Raw genomic sequence first — 19,096 nt, forward strand, 5'->3', positions numbered from 1 at the left:
GTCCATTAATCTCAGATTTAGCTTTGCATGTGGTCCAGCAGCCACCTCAAGGTGACAGTGACTCAACACAATGTACACTAAACAGCACACACGTGTACACTGCTGCTTATATAACAGACATTTTGAGTGTGCTGCGCAAAAGAAAGGCCAAACTCCAGGTGGGAAGTGGGTGACAAACTGCCTCAGTGGCAGATTCTTTAAAAAGGGCTCCTGCCTTTGTCTTGCAGTCATAACTTAGCGTTCAGGTTTTTACAAGCCAAAACGATCGATACGGAGGGGGACCATTTATCTGTGGCAGCATATTTGTGTTCTGGTTTGGACACCGCAGTATCCTAGCCTGCATAAGCGCCATCGATTAATGATAATGATGAGCTGTGGACTGGGGGAGAAGGCAAGGTGCGAGAGAGGAAGGGAACAATAAGTAGAAGAAGGGTAAAGTAGAAACAGCATGAGAGGGATGAAAAGGGGCGGTGTGTGTGCCAGCTGTTGAGCAAGCAGCTGTGTTGTGGAGCCGAGCGAGTGCACAAGCATGTGTACAAACAAACATAAAGATGATGAAAAATGCAAGTAAGCACACTTACTCCATTGGGGGGATAGGACGTCCAGCCCAGCTCTGCCTGAGTCTCTTTAGAATTCAGCAGCACCACTGCGGGAAATAAAGGAGGAAAAACAAACAGAAGCATAGAGGTCAATTTAGGAGGGATTATAGAGCTTGTTTGCATTTATCTTATCTTGTCCATATAAATAAGTTTGTCAACAGTGTGCCACAAGTGCATGTCAACAAAACATGTTAAAGGCCAACTCATAAAAAAAAAAGAGTGGTCCTAAATTTACAAGTCCAACAATGTAAGACAACATGACATGTTAAATTTGGAATAACGAAAGAGGGCCATTAACACCGAGGCAGGCCTGTCAAAATCCGGTGAGAGCGAACGTATCCTTTGATAAGTGCATTAATACCATCTGTTGAGGACTTAAACCGGACAAAGAGTTTTCCATCATCCTCTGGCTTCAGCAGCAAAAACACACCAAAGGCCGCGCACAAAACACGACCACGGGGCTTTTCAAAACAAGCCCGGAGACAAAGACAGCCCTCGGTTAGCTTTCAATAGCGCAGCAGAGAATTCACTGTACTTAAAGGTCTGCACTCGGTGTGTTTTTCCTTTCAGACAGAGAGCAGGAGCTTTGAGTCTGTGTTCAGGACCACGGACAGCTACACAAGCCAGAGAGAGCTCAGCACATTACTGCTGTAAGCATATGCTGCTCAAAGACGAGACACAGTAAAGGTGAAGTTTCCTAAAAGGAACATCTAAGAGTTGAGTTGACCTGAGTATTTTTTACATTAAAGTATATCTGTCTATCGTTCAATACCAGTGAAAGAGCCTATCTACACTTGCATTTACCAAATTACTGACTTAAGGTACCATTTGAGATATTTCTTTGATATGCTACTTAGACTTGTACTTCACTATGTTTAGAGAGAACGATTGTACTTTTTACTGCCCTGCATTTATCCGACTGGTTGTTTTTTCTCTGGAAAAAAAAAAAAAAAATCTTATTTCTATAGTTTTGATTTTGATACTTTATGCTTTTATTGCTAAAACATCTGTACTATTACTTAAGTGCTATTTGGACGGGATTATGATTCACCCAATATGAAATATCGCCCATGATCAGAATTGTACTACTAGGCTTTTTAGCTGAAATGTAGGTATACTGTAAATGGCAACAAAAGGAGGTTGGCATATGCCTTATACCTGCATATCCCCCCAAAATACATCACTGATGCTACCACTTTTACTTCAGTACAAGATCTAAATACGTCCATCACTGAAAATATCTGTTCTTACACTAAGAGACATTGCCAAGTACTTAAGCACCCCGTCGAAACCGAAGTTGGCATGGCAACCAAGACACCACAGTTCACTCGTCTTGATGTCTTTGAGCAGTCAGTGAGTGAGAATGGCCGTTGTTTCAAACTCAGTAGTATGCAGCAGGCGTGCACGAAAGCCATCATCGGCACATTTATCTTAATCTATAATGTAATATCAACATCTGTAGCGGCATATGGCGAGGTGCATTACCGCCTCATTTTTAAGGGATTTTGCTGACATTAAAGTTACCCATGCTTTAAGCTCGTCTGCTTAAAAAGACCCTCCCCTGTACCCCCCGCCTGCCTGCCCACACACACACACACACACACACACACACACACACACACACACACACACACACACGGAGTTTCAGGCTCTCTTGCAGTCTTACACCTACAGCCTTGAGGCAATATGAGTCTGACAATCAAACAGAACCCTTTTTTCAGCACTTTGAAGAGCACCCTGCGCAAGGGCTGCTATTTTTCATCCTCGAAAAGTATTACCTTCACTCTTGCACTTTCGTGTGTGCTACTTGGCTTTAACTTTTGTTTTCTGCTTCAAATTTCTACCATTTCAGGAGCCTAGTGAGGGCCATCGAAAATAACCTGCGTGGCACAGTCTTGAGTCGGCAGCAGACTCCTCGACAAGTGACCATTTCTCCTCATCCAAAGCAGTGTTGGTGTTCTTGCAAAGACTTGGATCTCATACGAACTGCTACATGACAAATATTTGGCCATATTGACATTAACAACTGGGCACATGGATGTACTGGTGAGCAAAGAGTAGGAACCTACGCAGTCTGACTCATGGTGTGGGCCTTGTCAGATGTGGCGACTTGAGACCTGTAATCTTGCTGACTAATGCGTTGACAGGGAGGTGATGGACTCTGACACGATGATCTGCTGAAAGATTTTCGATGTTTTACGGTTGCACAGAGAAACAAGTGTCGGAACAAAGCCGTCGATACACCAGCTGAACTTTTCAAATAATCACATCACTTGCAGAAAACTATTTTCTCAGATGTGTTCTTTCACATCTTTTTATCCCACAGCCATGACTCAGGGGTAGACTATAAATACAAGGTTACATAAATGCTATTTAAGTGCCATAAAAAAAATAAAAAAAAGCTCTTCAATGTCACCACAGTTTGGAAAGCCAAAACCCTGAGAGGCCAATGAGAGTGAATGTTTTTTCTTCTTCTTTGCTTGCAAACGAGACACTGGCGCCTTGGCTAGAGTGTGAGGAGGCCTCAGTGGACTACGGGAGATCCTTTACTAAACACTTAACTTTATTATTTTTTGGGTTAACACTGCCGGGTGCCCAAAGCATGGTTCTGTGGTTAGCTGATAACATAGAGGCATTTGGAGAAGATTAGAGTGGAAGAGGCCAAGGGTGGTGGAGAGACACTGAGAGAGGCTGAGGCGGGAGACGGAGAGAGACGACGAGAGAAAATAATCAGCGAAGGAGGGTGAAGAGAAGCGAGAAAGAGAGCCTACTTGAAAGAGTGAAAGACAAAAAAAGTGAAGTCGGCAAGAGAGGCTGAAAAAAAAAGGAAAGGAAGAGAGAAAGGAGCACATGAAGTGCAAATAAATGAATACTCCGGGCAATGCACAGAGGGATCAGTGTGCCTTAGTGAGCAGTCAGTCAGTCAGAGAGAGACTCAGAGGACAAAGTTGGCACTATGATCACACACTGAACACATAAGTCCTGTAATCACAGCCTAGTTAGACAGACTAATGGGCCTTTGGGGGCAGGAGGGGGAGAGAGACATACAGAAAGACAGATAACAGAAAGTGAGACAAAAAAGTTGAGACAAGAAACGCAGGGTAGAGAAGGGTCACAAAAAAAGAGGGGGAGAGGGAAAAAGTTAGAGAAAGAACATGTGACAAAGACACAAAAGCTCTCCCTCTCTGCAACCCATGGCTCTGACTAATAGCTGTGACACATTAGCTACTAAACACCAATTTCAAAGGTTGTTTCATAAATAATTGCCCATCATTACAGGGACAATGTGGATCTGTGAGCCAATTTTAGGTGTTTTTGTCCATTTGGCCTCAGCCCTATTTAGAGGACACAAGACGAGGCCTGCCAATAGATAAACACAGTCCAGGCCAGATGGCAGACGATGCATTAAGAGTAACAGAGCCTCATCTGCTTTAGCCACATTACAAAGAGAGCACGCCTTACGTAAGAATTGGACGTCTGATTGCTTGTGTTTTGATGTCAAATTAAAGGGTGGCTTCTTTTTTCATATCCTTCTGAAGCTTTCTGGTAGCGTTCCTGATGTTTTCAAATCCCAAAAATCGAATTTTGCTCAAAGTATGTATATTTTAGCCAAAAAATATTATTTTCACAAGCCCCTCAAAAACACTTTTTCCCACATGACCTGATGTAGGCTTCGGTGGATTATGAGACAAGGGGCCCCTGGGCACAGATACAGTATGCAAAGGGCCCCACCTGCTCTCCTACATAGACACACATACTTTGTGGTGGTTTTCTCTTTGTCATTGTGATGCATCTTTTTGTGGTTTTGTGTCCATTTGTAGTCATGTTGTGTCTCTTCCTGGTTGGTGCGTGTGTCATGTGATTTTTATAAGTGAAGGCCAAGAGGCCCCCTTACACTTTGGGCCCCAGCGCTTATGCCCCGTAGGCCTGTTCAGTAATCCATCCATGGACATAGGTTTCTGCAAGACGTTGCTGCTTCTTAAACCTACATGTGGGCGCCACATTAGTTGAGTTCCGACAACACGATCGAGTCGGTTGTCGACCTACACTTAAACTGATGGGTTTTTTTGTTCTTTTTTTATTGTTATCTTTATTTAAGGAGACTAAAATATGTTTTGCTGCTGCCCTGTCCACAGCCGCCACTCCTTTGACAGAAACAGTTATTTCACAAGGAGTTATGAGTTACCACTGCCTCTGTTTGATTAGTTAGCCTATGTTATATCATGAATTTTGGAACCAAACTAACATGGAGGTCCACAGCAGAAGGCCACGTCGTTTAGCTTCTTTGCGCCGGTACTCCCGTCTGCTTCTCCACAATGGGAGTGTGCCGACTGCAATCTAACTGTAGGTACTACACTGACTATAGATCCATTAATGCATTTCTACAGTACAAATGCTCAGTATTATTGAGTATTATTATTGAATCAATGTGTCCTCACCTGGTAAAGTAAAAGATTTAAGAGCACCATGTTCCACCTCCAAACTCTCTCATTCTCAATGCTTACACCATAAGCAGGGGTGCGGGGTGTGTGGGAGGATCAGCACCGTAAACTATGTCACTGCTTTCTGGTAAAGGCTGAGTTTCCATTTGAAGTACATTAAAATGAACTACGATGACGCCTTCGTTTAAAATTGAGAAGACATGAGAGACAGAGAGGTATCAAAGAGCTTTTATCAGAAAGTCTAAAATAGTAGACTACAGAAACCTTTAAAAAAGATGTAAAGAAAACTTAATCAATTCCCACAAGAAGGCAGAGAAACTGCCCTGCTAATGCAGCAAAGGCTACCTCTATGCCTGTCTTGGAATCCAAACCTTTCACTTGAGCAAACACTCAAGTTCCAGCAACCACTCGTTTGGATGAGAGGAATGCAACAGAAATACTGAAAGAAATGTTGTGCACTTTAGAGTAAAAAACATCCATGTTTTTTTCTCTTAGAAATGAGACCTCTATGAACTTTATGAAGGTTTCCAGGCTGCAGAATGCATCAAGAAGAGACTTTGACAATATCATGTGTGCTGTTGCTTCATGTGTCTGACTGCTTTCATGTGTGTGCTTGAGTGTGTTTGACAGTTGTGTTGCTTTCTTCTGTGTTCTGCAGTTTCATTAAAGGGGCAATAAGCGAAATCGTTTCACCGCTAGGTTTGCTGTTGTGCACTGCCTGTAGAGCAAAACAAAGTGTGTCATGAGCCACTCCTCCCTCTACCTCTGCTCTCCAACACCCCCCCACCCACACACACACACACACACACACACACACACTCGCCTCGTCTGTGTCAGCGAGTACCACAGCACCTCCACGGACTATCACATCCAGACGGGCCCGGTGTTTCTTCCGCAGGCTCCGCTTTACTCAGCTGCCCGATATACCCGCTGCTTCTTCCCACATTAACCTGAATAACAAACCAGGGCTTGGTGCTCCGGTTGGATCCATACGGAGAGCCGCTAGCTGGGAAGCTAGCGGAGGCTAACTGGGTGTGTTAGTAGCTGAGTGAAGTGGAGCCTGAGGAGGAAGCACCGGTTAGCCCCCGCTTTCACTGTAGGCAGATTCACTCACCACAGGGGCGAGGAAATAAAACCTAAACAGCCAACTTAGTTTAGCAGTTAGCAATGTATTTCACTCACTCTCGGTCTCTGCTGTGTTTAGCTATTTCCCTGCTTTCCTGTTAGCATTAGCACTTACTCGGCTGCCACGCTAACGCTCCAACTGAGCCGGGAGCCGGGCTCACGCTTCTCCGCCAGGCTCAGTGAGTCGGAGCCGAGAAGCGTGGGGATGTTAGCGTTAGCTGGCTGCTATGCTAACGTTCCGGGAGCCTGCTTCTCGGCTCCGGCGAGCTCTGGTGTGGGGACGTTAGCCTGCACTAGTCGGCTGCTATGCTAACGTTCCGGGAGCCTGCTTCTCGGCTCCGGCGAGCTCTGGCGTGGGGATGTTAGTCTTAGCACTAGTCGGCGGCTATGCTAACGTTCCAACTCTTCACTCCTGGCTCCCAGAGAAGAGAGGAATGTTAGCTTTAGCTCCTACAGTTAGCACTAGAGCTACTACGGCTATTGGAGTAGCTTGCAGCTATGGAGCGCTTCTACCAGCTCTTCTAGTCACTGAGCCTCGTCTCCATTTCAGCAAATATATTACATTTATTACAGGGACCATCATCATTGAAGTAAGCAGGGGAATAGCTAAACACAGCCACCAGGCTGCCCGCCAGGCTACATTTTACAATGCTAATTGCAAATTAGCTGGGCACCTCTAGTTCTTCACATAGCAATTTTTTTATTCCTTCAGTCTAGAAATGATGAATTTCGCTTATTGCCCCTTTAAAAGTGTAATCATTGAGTTTCATTAAAAGTGTATATCAAGTGTGTGGCTCCATTTCTACCTCCCTCGCCTCACTCACTCTTTCATCTTTCTCTGGTTTGTGTGTGATGTATTAATTGAGCTGTTCTGCCTTGCTGACACACAAGGATGAGACGCGGTGACGGATACAAAGCGAGCACTGAGGGAAGAGACAGCTGTAGAGAGACGTACACTACAGCACTCAGGTCAAGTGTACAAAAGAAAGAGAGGAAAGGGGGTTTTGGTGCAGCAACAGCTCTCAGAAAGAGCCAACACTAAAAACTGGCCTTTGTCAAGTGTGTAGCCAGCTCTTACACAGTTATTTTTGTCGGTATATTGGTGGACGGCAACACGAAGACAGTTCTTTCACAGAGGCCAATTTCAAGGGCTTCCAATGTTAAGGGTTCTCATTCTTTCTGCTAGAACTAAATGTGTTTGCAACTCTTGAACTGAGAGTAAAGACAGACTTCCAAGGCTAAGTGTTTGATCTGAGAGGGGAGGAAAAAGAGCAGAGAGAACAAAAACAAGTGTTGTGCAATGCTCTACATGCCTAATAAACAAAGGTATGTATAAATTGTTTACAACATTCTGTCACCGACAAAGAAAGCCGCCTCTGCTGGAACACAGCTCAATAATATATTGTCTCGCACACAAGTATGTTCTTACAGATGATTAAAATCCCTCTCAGTGAAAGGGACTCATTTCATAATTCGTCTCGGTAATATTCTATAGCTTCATGGACGGATTAGCTCTGGCTTTGGCTGTCCTCACTGCAACCTGCAGGCGACTTATCAGCCAGCCTACGCCCAGGCAGACCACGGGGCTCAGGAAGCTCAACCTGCCCAGAGAGAGAGCACCGAGACGGGGATAAACACAAGCCATTGGCGTTCCACTGGGACAGCTATTGTCCGGTCATTATCCTTCGTATACAACAGAGGAATGGAGGAGAAACTGAGACTTTAAATGCTCCGAAGATGAGGTGGAAGGAATGAGAGAGGAAACAGAACACGAAACAGAGCTGTAGCTTTGAGAGCTGGATTCAGGCCAGGCTAAGTCCAGAAAATTAGAATTGGTGACTTGACTTCTCTGAAATTTGATCGTGATGAGATCTGACTCTCTAAAGACTTGGAGGACGGACTTGAAGCAACAACATTCAGAGCAATAACTAATAAGTGAAACAGTCACAGGCCCGCTTTGCAAAGCCAAACACATAGAATATCCTATGTATAAAAGGGATATAGTCTTACCTATGGGGGTAACATTATCATTACAGCTTTGATAAGTGTAATAGATACCTGAAGGACTTGCATCTGAGACTTGCACAAACTAGAGACTTGATTTTGACTTGTTGCAATGACTTGAGACTTGAGCATGCCTTCAAACTTTGCCAGGATTTACCCTCCGTGACCTGAGTCTCGAATTTTAGAATTGACTTGCATATGTATCAACAGAGTTTGACTTTAGGGCTGCAACTAACGATTATTTTCATCGTCGACTAATCTGTCGATTATTTCTTGGATTAGTCGACTAATCATTTTATCAAAAAATGTGTTAAAATGTTGAAAAATGTCGGTCTGTCTCTCCCAAACTCCCAAAATTATGTCATCTAATGTCTTGTTTCGTACTCACGCCAAAGGGTTTTAGTTCACCGTCATGGGAGAGTGTAAAACTGCGAATATTTGAACGTAGGAAGCTGCAATAAGAGTATTTTGGGGTACTTTTATAGTACTTTTATATGAAAAAAGAACCGATTAGTCGACTGCTAAAATAATCACCGATTATTTCAATAGCCGATTAGTCATCAATTAGTCGGCTAATCGTTGCAGCCCGATTTGACTTAAACTTAATGAACCAAGGCTTGCCTTAACAGACAAAGGCTTGTCCTGAACATGTCTGTTGAACTTATGACTTGTGTAAGACTTGTCTAAATTACTTAAGACTTGCTTTGACTAGGGCTAGGTACTTGATACCTTTAAGGTATTGACTGAAATAACCCGGTACCAAGTAGTATTGAAACTTCTACAGGCAAACAATACCTTTTTGTACCTGGATCTCAAAAAGAGGGCTATTTGTATGCTTTTGCTTGCAGCCAATCACCGCAAGCATTCTTCAATTTAATGTGACGTGTGATTAGCCAACAACTGCAACAGCTGCAAGCCCAATCTGTGCTGTGGTGAAGTCGAGCGCAGTGTATTTATGGAGCTGGCAGTTAGGCATGCCGAGATGTTAAGCAACTATATCGAATAAAGTACTCTATTAGTATCGGTATCACTTAAGGGTACAGGTATTGTATTTTTTTTTAGCAATACCCAGCCTTGGCTTTGACAGACTTGAGACCTGATTTAGACTTGTTTATGTGACTTGAGCCCTGACTAGGCAGTCTTTATGACCTGAGTGTTGACTTGCCCCAAAAGACCTACAAACAGCTACAAAATTGCATCTGTCTATAAAAAGTCAATCACCCAGAGAGACAGATGGTGAAGGGAAATGTAGGTAGGTGTCCAAGAGCTACACAAGAAGGATTGAGCACAGTTTTAAACAGTACGTAGCACATGTAAAATAAAAAATACACATGTATGTACACCTGTAGCATAGAGTTTTTGCAGGGGGTAGTTTGTTGCTCCCCAAGGAGGGAGACTGCTTCTTCACGTTCCCCGCTGAACTGAAATATCGGTGTAGAAGCACTCTTGAGGCTGGCTGGGATATACAGTCTTGCTCGAGGACACTAGAGCAGGGTGGGAACATGGGACTTGGAGGGCCTGAAATCGCAGCACTTCATATGAAAAATGATCTTCCTGTTTGCTGAACCACCCTGCTGCTCAAAGAACGTGGGAGGGAAGATAATATATACTCCAACAGAAGCAATACAGTAATGCTTCTGTAGGACAGATAAAAAAGGATAAATGGACGGGGATATGAAGTGTCACATAAAAACACAAACAGGCACATAAAAAGATAAATGCTGTGTATAAACGGACACACACACAAATCAGGAACAAACACGCACACGCCACCATCTGAGACAAATGGTGTCGGGGAACTCTTTGTCCCTGATATACACACACACACACACACACATACACAGAGCCAGCGGTACCATAATAGCAGTTCTAACAGCAGAGCACATTAACTTCAAACAGGGCTCTCCTTTTAACAGAGTCATTAAACTTTCAACTTGGGTAATGTGACATACTGTAAAGAGACTGGGCTGTCCGCTCTCTCAGGCCCACCATGCAATTACCTACATGATGCATGACAATGGGGTGAACGGTTAAATGCTATCATGGTACAGAGCATGTGTCTCTTATTCACGCAGTGTCTTCAAATAAGCTGTCAAGCAGTGTGCAGTATATAAACTACGACTACTCATGGTAACTTCCAGTCTAGCTTAATTTGTTTATTTTTTGTTGTATTGATTGTTAGTCTAGAGTCTATTAAGTTTGAGAAAGTCATAAAAAAATGCCCATCATAAGTTGCTACAGCTGAAGGGAATTCATTTAAATTGCTTACTTTGTGCTACCTACTGTCAAAACCCGCAAAATATTCCATTTACAATGATATAAACATAATGAAAAAAAATAATAATCTTGACATTTAAGTAATTGGATCCATGCACGCAGGCATGTTTTTTTTTTCAGCAGCATTTTACAGCATTATACATGCAGGCACTGGGAAGTGTCTATTAACGTGGATATTTTGGTTGATTTTAGACCATTTAAAGCCAGAAATGAGCAGCTCTTGTCTGTGCCATTACTTCGCTACGGTCAAAACAGCTGGTTCCTGAAAGTCAACCGAGAGTCTTCAATTCAAACAATTTTTTTTTTTGTCACTCAGTGTGCAGTGGTCTGAGTAAAGCCTAGTTCACATTACATGATTTTCACCACGATTTTGACCTCATGTGTGAACAAGCCTACGAGCAAGTCGCCCCCTTGTCTGTGACTGGGACTAGATATCTGGCATGGTAGACAACTGGAGAAATCTGACACAACTGACAAAGAGCATCAGCCAATGAGAGGCGGGATACATCCCACGTCAGCACACAGGAGGACAGAGGAAATGTGAGGAGGGTTGCCAGGTCCGCTTATTAGCCGCGACTTTGGGCTTGTTTTTCAGTAAAGTCACTTACAAATATTGGTAGTTGCGGGCTGCGTTTTTTTGGGCTTGTTTCTAAAGTGGAGTTGCTTATTTTGGGCTTGCTCTCTAAATGTCACCTTTCTCTCTATATATCCATCTCTTCTTTTGAGCTTGTTTCCATAGCCCTGGTTGCTTGTTTCTCTCCCAAGATCTGGCAACACTGACAAGCCGGCAAGCAACAACAACACTGGCGGGGAGCTTGTTGTGTTTGGACCCAGACCCTGGAGGCAGATCTGATTCAACACTGCGAAGAATATCCATGCCTTTACGATGTGTCGTCTCCAAGTTTGGTGACATCACAGTGTTATCTGGGACTCTGTCGGCGAGGGCTCGGTGGAGAAATCTTGTGGTGTACACGCACAGGTCATAATGCAGTTGGCAAGACTCCCGATGACAGAAACACACGTCGCCAGGTATGAACACTCGATAGTCCTCGCGACGCATTTTGCGGGGTGAAGATCATGTAATGTAAACTAGGCTTAAGACGGAAGCAGCTGCCCAGGGAAAAAGAGGCTTTGCCTTATCAGGTTCAGGATAACGTTCTCTACAGCTCAGAGTAATGTAAAACAATACAGTCTCTGGCTTTTGTTTGATACCTAACGTTAGTGTCTGCAAAAAATTTTGCATATTTCCAATCAGTTGTTACAGTAGTTAGCACACATTAGCTCGAAGGGCTAACTTGGCTTGTTAACGATATTACAAAAAATGTTACTCTCAGCCTGAATGTCCTGCCAAAGACTGTTCAAACTCCATATGGCAAAAGAGGAATGTATGGTTGAATATTCGTATTGAAAAGCCAAATTGGACTTAACTGACATAATGCTATATCAGGTACAGCTAATGGTCAGTTCAGTTTGCTCTGTAAATGTGTAATAAAACATAAAACAATGATAATTCCATTGGGAAAAAAAGGAATATAATAAAATAAGCGAGCCAGCGCAGTGGGCTGGGGGTTTCGGTTTTGTGTGTCAAGAGACATATAGTGTGGGCTGATATATAGAGAAGGGGCTTATCCTCTCACAGCTTGATATGGAAAGGTAAAATCCTGAAGTCCATGCTTGCTTGCAGTAGAAGCCAGTGTGTACAGATGTGGGAACAGCTGGTTTATGGTCATAGTTCCTCTTTTTTTACTTTCAAAGTGAAGATTTTCTGTGGCTGTTGGGCACACTAGCAAAAAAAGGACTGAAAAGTGCAGCAAAGCTGTCGAGGCTTCAATATCAGCAACAATATAGAATGATTTTTCACAAAACAGAAGAAATTACAGCGATCAAGGAATAACGTGCATGGAAGTAAAAGCGACAGGTGCTGTACAGAAATCACCCTTGCTGTTATTATGGCACCCTGATGACAGCACAACCTTAGAGTCAAAGTACAGTGCATCACATGCTACATAATGTCCCTCTATGCCCCAGCACATCATTTCTCTCTAATCACTTTCCCACCTTTTCCTCCTCATCTGCTCCTCCTGTAATTCTCCACTCTCCCTCCCCTCCTCTCTACCTCTCTTGCAGTGCCGGCCTTGAATCTGAATGACCACCTGTTAAGACAAATCGCTTCCAGGGGGAATAAAGTGAGTGTGTGTATGCATGTTTGTGTGCGCTCGAGGGAACGAAAGAAAAGAGTCATTGAGTGAGTCAGAGGGACGGGGAAAGCAAGTGTGTGTTTAAGGAAGAAAAAAAAAATAGCAGAGGAGGAAATGGCTAAATTCAGGCAAAGAGTGAGGACTGACTGTAAAAAGAGAAAAAAAAAAATAGAACGACAGGTTGAGTTGGGCACCTAAGGAAGAAAAAGAGATGCTATAAAAGTTATACCTGCTGCTACTGAATAAATACACAGCTGCGGGGCGTTTTTATTACAATATGTTCTGGAGCTCCGAGGCGTAGATATTCCTTCCTTTTTTTATTTCTTAGACAGACACAGGAAACGGAATGATAAAAAAAAATTGGGAGCTAGAGGAAGAAACAAGTCGACAGAATGCAGCAAGAGACAGAGCGAAAGACAGAGAGAGATAAAGAGACCAGAGGCCAAAGGAACTTATTTTCATTTGTAGGATCTTGTAAGAGGTTGTAATTGGTTGTCTGGATTGATATAGTGAGAGCGGTGAGAGCGCTGTCAGGTCTTATTGTTACGACAGAGTGGCTCTGAGGTACAGGCCTGCTTTACCGGCAACTAGGCTGAAAGTCAAACTTCTGCAAAGCAGAACAAGGCGGCATACACAGCAAAGAATTCACTTATAAAACATTTACGACAGATTTTAAAGAAGATGGGCTGATATATTAACGTCAGATTTAACTCTGCAGCAACTGCACTTATCAAAGAATGTATCAGGTTACATTTAGGACAATCCAAAATACCTTCCCTCCTTTCCGTGACTGCTGGCTCGGGTCCAGGAAAGCCATTTTAACCCTGGTTTTTAGCAAAAGGAATGAGCCGTTTAAAGGAACGAGTGGAGCATGCAAGTAGAACCTATTTAAAGGACGGACGGAGTGGTAAGCGAAGGGACAAATGCAGAAACCACTTCAGGAACAGTCACAGCTCTAAAAGCAAAGTACTGGAAATAAAATCGCTGGAATATTCCATGGCAGAAATCAACCACGCAAACATGCTGGTGAAAGAGACTCTTGCAGATATAGACATAAATAGAAGAGATGGATGAAAAGTGAGAGGATGAAAGATGACGAAGGAGTTGCTTAAATATAGACGAGATGCTGGAATGACTCAGCTCTGTTTTTGGGGGCATGGCCTCGTTGCCAGTAGAGCCCAATGGGTGCAAAATTGGTCACAATAATCTGCAGGGCTGGGTGACACAAGTGATACACTGGCTACAGAAACAGACCAAATCTATAACCAGCGAACCTTTTTTGGTTGATTGTAATAACCAAGAAGAACTGACGGTTCATTCATATCTTTTCCTTTTTATCATTTAAGGCATTAAACGTGACACAGATCATTTATTTCTTAAAAAGAACAATTTGTGCATCATCAGTAGTTGCAATAGAGCCAGCAATATGGAGCTCCAATGGAGCTTCATTCACTGATAGTTTGACCCTGAACGACATCCTACATATCATGAAACAACTTGCCCGCAGCACTCAAATTGATTTTTAAAAGACATGACTTCGGTATATGTTCAGTTTACAACACAGTATGGAGGTGTGATAGTCTCCAAAGGGAAAATTTAAAAGGCACAGTTCACCTCAAAATCAAAATACATGTTTTCCCTCTTACCTGTAGTGCCATTTATCTATCTAGATTGTTTTGGGTTGAGTTGCCGAGTGTTGGAGATGTCAGCCATGTCTGCCTTCTCTTGAATATAATGGAACTACATGTCTCGCGGCTTGTGGTGCTCAAAACACACATACATACACACACAAAAAGAAATACATATTATTGAAAAACTCAACAGCAATGTCTCTTTACAGATATCATTACCTGGTAATGTCTATAAAAAGTATGCATACGCATGGCATACGTCTAGGTGTGGGGACAAGATTTTGGCATCGGAATTCTGGTTTCCTTTTGTAGGACATTTGTAGGCAGAGCATTATTTACCGATCATGTTTGAATGGCAGATAAACAGTCCATGTGGAGAGGTGAAGTGCGCTGGCTCAAATGCAATCTTAGAACCCCTTGGCTACTGTCTAATGATAATTTATCTGCACACAAATGCAGATATCCGTTTGTTAAGATTAACCAAAATGACCTTCACACAGAAGAGGAAGTCTTGGCCTGTATGTCCGCTGGCTACACTAGATCATCCCAGAGTATTTGCCCTCGCCCCCAGACGCTCATCACCATCAGACTGATAGCTGATGGGCTTCAAGGCTGATGACCTGGTTACCCAAGATAATCCACAGACCTTGTTGTGAGCAGTTTAATGTAGAAAATTATTTTCTGTCTACCATGAGTCGATGCTAGCATATTCATGGATCAGAGGCTCATGCTCATGACAATGCAAGTGTAAACATTAATGGCATCCTCCTCGGCTGAGCTGTCATGTTAGCTAGCTCAGTGGTGCTAGGTGTGCTAGTGGTAGATGCATGCTTCCTTCTGCATGGTGATATGGTTGGCAGGTGTGGTTCGGTAAGAAGAAAATAGTTCCTATATGAAACTGAGTGCCATCTAGTTCTATTATATCGGAGAGAGGACGGACATCTCTACAGCCGATATCTCCAGCACTCGACAACTCACACCAAAAAATCTAGATTGATAAAAAGCACTGCAGGTAAGAGAAAAAATGTGTTTTTGATTCTGGGGTAAACTCTTCCTTTCACCCTCTATCCAAGTCCTATTAGTGAGACCGTGTATATCAATGACTTGCCAAAAAGTGCAATCTTGCTACCTTAAAGTAAACAATTTAAAATCTTAATTTTTTCAAATCAAAAGCATCTTAGTGACAAAAAATGTTTCATTCAACTTTACAACAAGGCCAATAAAAAGAGGCTTTTGGGAAACAGTAGGCCTTGAATTGAACTTAAAACCAAGGATGCTGAGCTACTGCTGTTGTGTTTCCAAATAACACCCATTTAACACTGCAACTATTAAGACGTAACCACTTCCAGTAAACTTGACTTTTAAACCTCTGGCTCTTATGCAACCACATATACATATGTTATGGTATGCATCGCCCTATTTAAATATGTTAGGGCAGTCAACAGTGAGTGTGCATATGTGTGGAGCTCAGTGACCTGGCCTTAAATGTGCTTGCATAATATAAGTGCTCGCATGGCTATAAATGTTGGAGGAAGAGTGCATATAGGCTGCATCTTACAGATTGTTAGACATGTTTGAAGATGGAAACAAGTTGAATTAGAGGTCATTCATGCAGAGGAAACTCAAGTGGAATTTGTATGTGTAGACGCTAGGCTGGCTGCATGGGTACAGCATCAGTACACAAGTGTTACATCATTTTGCACAACAAATAAAGAATGCTGCTTTATCACAGTCCGTGCCAAATTAAAAATATTACGCTTGTTTGCTCATAAATCTCAAAAGGTTCTGAAAAAAAAAAAAAAGGAGACTGAAAATGTCACTGAAGGCAGATTTAGTAGCAAACTCTCCGTCTTGCAATGACACTCACACACAAACACATAATTATATTCCCTTGTTGCCGTGACATGCTCCAACGTTAACCTTTTTGAGTGCAGGAGACTGTTTCAAATGTCATAAAAAACAGAGCATAAAGCAACAGTGGCATGTGTGTCATTCATGTCCACACACATTTTTACATGCACCTCCACAGGTATACAATATAAGCTGAAATTGTGCATGTAAGATATAAGGGCACCTGCATCAGCATATGTCATGCATGCTTGGACTCAGAACTTTGAATGCCAGCATTTATTGGATATATGTAGGTGAATGTGTGTGTGAGAGAGAGAGAGTGAGAAAAGGAGCGTTCCCAGCCTGTGTGTTTAAATTCCCACACACACCTAGCCCTGGTTTTAATTCTGGGAATGACTTGCAAGCCTTTCAGAGGACCGTTAAATAATAGAGGTCTGTATCTTTGCACTGTGCCACTGTTTCCTCCATCTTCTCCCTTAGTCTATCCTCAGTCCAGCCAGCCAGGCAGCCAGCAGTCTGCATTATTTAACTAGACACTCATTCAGGCCACTATCTGGAATAGAGCCTGCAGCCTCACAGTTTGATGTCAGTGCGACAGAGAGAAAACATGGCAAGACGGGGAGGGAGGAGAGAGAATATAATAGCGTGTGTGACAAAGAGAAGTAAAAGTTTTTGTCATCTTCTCTTGTCAGGTTCATCCGTTACAACACTCGTCTGTTTTTGCCCTCTCCCCTCCGCAAACTCCAGAGGTCCACAACTCTTTATCCTTCTGTTCTCCAATTTTTTCCCTCCATTTTCCCACTCACCTGCGCTCACCTTTTCATTCTCTCTGCCCTCCTCTTTTTCTATATACCCTCTCTTGCTCCCTCTCCCCCATTACAAGCGAGCGAGGAAAGGGGAGGGGAGGGCAGAGCAGTTACATAAGTGCAGAGGGTTTTGTGCTGACTTTGTTTTCCCTCTGGTTCAATTTGAGTACCACTTTGGATTAAATTAGGTCGTCTTCTTCTACATTCACCTCTCCTCGTCTCTTTCATCCCCCCACCTCCCTGCTTTGCTCTTTTCCGCCCCCTCTTCTTCTATTCACTGACAACTGAAAGAAGGAGAAACACCTGCACCGATGCTGATGCACACAGGGGCTGACTGGAAGTCAACATGCACACAACGCACTGTGCACCATAAATCATCCGTTGCATATACAGTACGATCCATAATACATCTCAGACATATCTTAAATTCTATTGTTTTCCTTCCTGGGTCATTTTTCTCTCCCTGCACTCACAGAAGTGTCCACATGCAGAACTAAAGAAATAAATGAACACACGCCACACAGACACTTATAGAGACATAACAGTATTCATTGTCTCTCTCCCATCTTTCCATAGTGCACTGCTAAGCAAACACCCCGCTGTGCAGAGGTGAACAAACACACCGTGCCTTCAACGAAAAGCAGACACACCGGCAACATTGTTTCGCTGAAAATTAGGCTTCGAAAACAACTTTATAGAAAGATGAGCGCCATAAAAACATGTTTTGAGTATGAAACCATGGGTGACCCAGCTCTCCCCCAAACAATGTCTGCAGTGGCTCAGCACCCCTGCTTACAGAGCATTTCTGGTGCAGTCGGAACATTCGATCTTTTTCAGAAAACCTCACTTGTGTCATTCAGAACATATACATTGATCCCAAAATGGCAGAGGTGATGTGTCTCAACCCAGGGACTTCAGAAATGTGTAACTAAGTGAACACACGGCTACATCAACAGGTCTCGGATTCAGCGACCGCAGCCACCTCACCCTGTTCGCACTTTTTCGGCATAGTGTCTCTTAGCGGCCTGCTGCGTTTGGTCTGGCACCTTGTCGCAACCTTTTTATAAAGCCCTGACCTCACCTGAGTGCTGTGGAGCAGAGTCTCTGCAGATAAATACACCGCCACACACTTCTAGTGGGTTATAAGTAATGACTGAGAGGGATTACTTTTGTATGAGTACATGCAGTGTTTTTCAGTAAAGTATGGCACAGTATACCTTTAAATCTGCCTGCCAATCAGGTAGTTTGAAAAGCTCCTCAATGTAAAAGAAGTACTGCGCCTGGATATTATCCCGTCTATTTAAAAGAGGTTCTGGCTGTAGATCCAAACTACACTTTCATAATCCAATACTTATCTAATACCAGAAAAACACATCTTTCAATCCAAGTCTACCAACCTCATTATGCTGTACTTTGCAATTACATCATCAGCAGCTTTGTCAGAATTCAATTTCCAGGAAATCACAGACTCAAACCGTACCTAAATTGATGTTTATGTAAGTGCCTGTTCTCCTCTTGAAATAATGACATATATCCCACTTACCTAAAAAGCTCATTATTAGCTAATAAAGATCAACAAATATCTCTAACGTATATATCAATCCTGACTGACAACAAGAGTTAACTACTGACGCTCCTTTGAGGTGTTTCACTTTTAACCACATACCGTATCTGTTACTGAAGATGGTTGAATTATCCATCAATGCATCCGACATCATCGACATGTAAAAAAAAAAAAAAAGTTATTCTCAACTCAAAAACAGCACTGTGCTCAGTGTGTTAGAATTATGCCTAAAAAAATCAAAACCTCTACCTTAGGCTTATGAAGTCCTTTTAGGGTTTTGCCTGAAATAAGGCAATTTCTCCTGCTTCCAAATGGGGATGTGACGCTATCAAATTTTGATGCTATGATTATATTATCAGAATAATCACCATACTGTCCTGAAATACAGACACCTAACCAGACCTGCAGTGAGGTAGTGAGTTGTTTTCCCCCCCAGACACATCAGCACCTGATTGTGTCTGATTAGGCGTTTTTGTCTCCACTTTTCTTCCAAACTAAAAAACATTTTCCCCCCGAACATCAAGACGTGCTGCTCTGATTAATCACTGCACAATGAACGTATGTGATCAATCAATCAGTCACCTGCTGAGCTGATTCAG

At 42.9% G+C, this 19,096-nt stretch overlaps 1 protein-coding gene across 1 annotated transcript in view; it reads right to left on the reverse strand.

The window, feature by feature from the left end:
- LOC126384058 (ephrin type-A receptor 7-like) overlaps positions 1 to 19,096 on the reverse strand; it is a 209,745-nt gene that overhangs the window by 155,829 nt on the left and 34,820 nt on the right. Inside the window, exon 2 of the mRNA XM_050034916.1 lies at positions 582 to 646. Within this exon, the coding sequence (XP_049890873.1) occupies positions 582 to 646 (65 nt within the window). The remainder of the gene's footprint in view (positions 1 to 581; positions 647 to 19,096) is intronic.

Source organism: Epinephelus moara, chromosome 22, assembly GCF_006386435.1.
Source record: "Epinephelus moara isolate mb chromosome 22, YSFRI_EMoa_1.0, whole genome shotgun sequence".
Lineage (NCBI taxonomy): Eukaryota > Metazoa > Chordata > Actinopteri > Perciformes > Serranidae > Epinephelus > Epinephelus moara.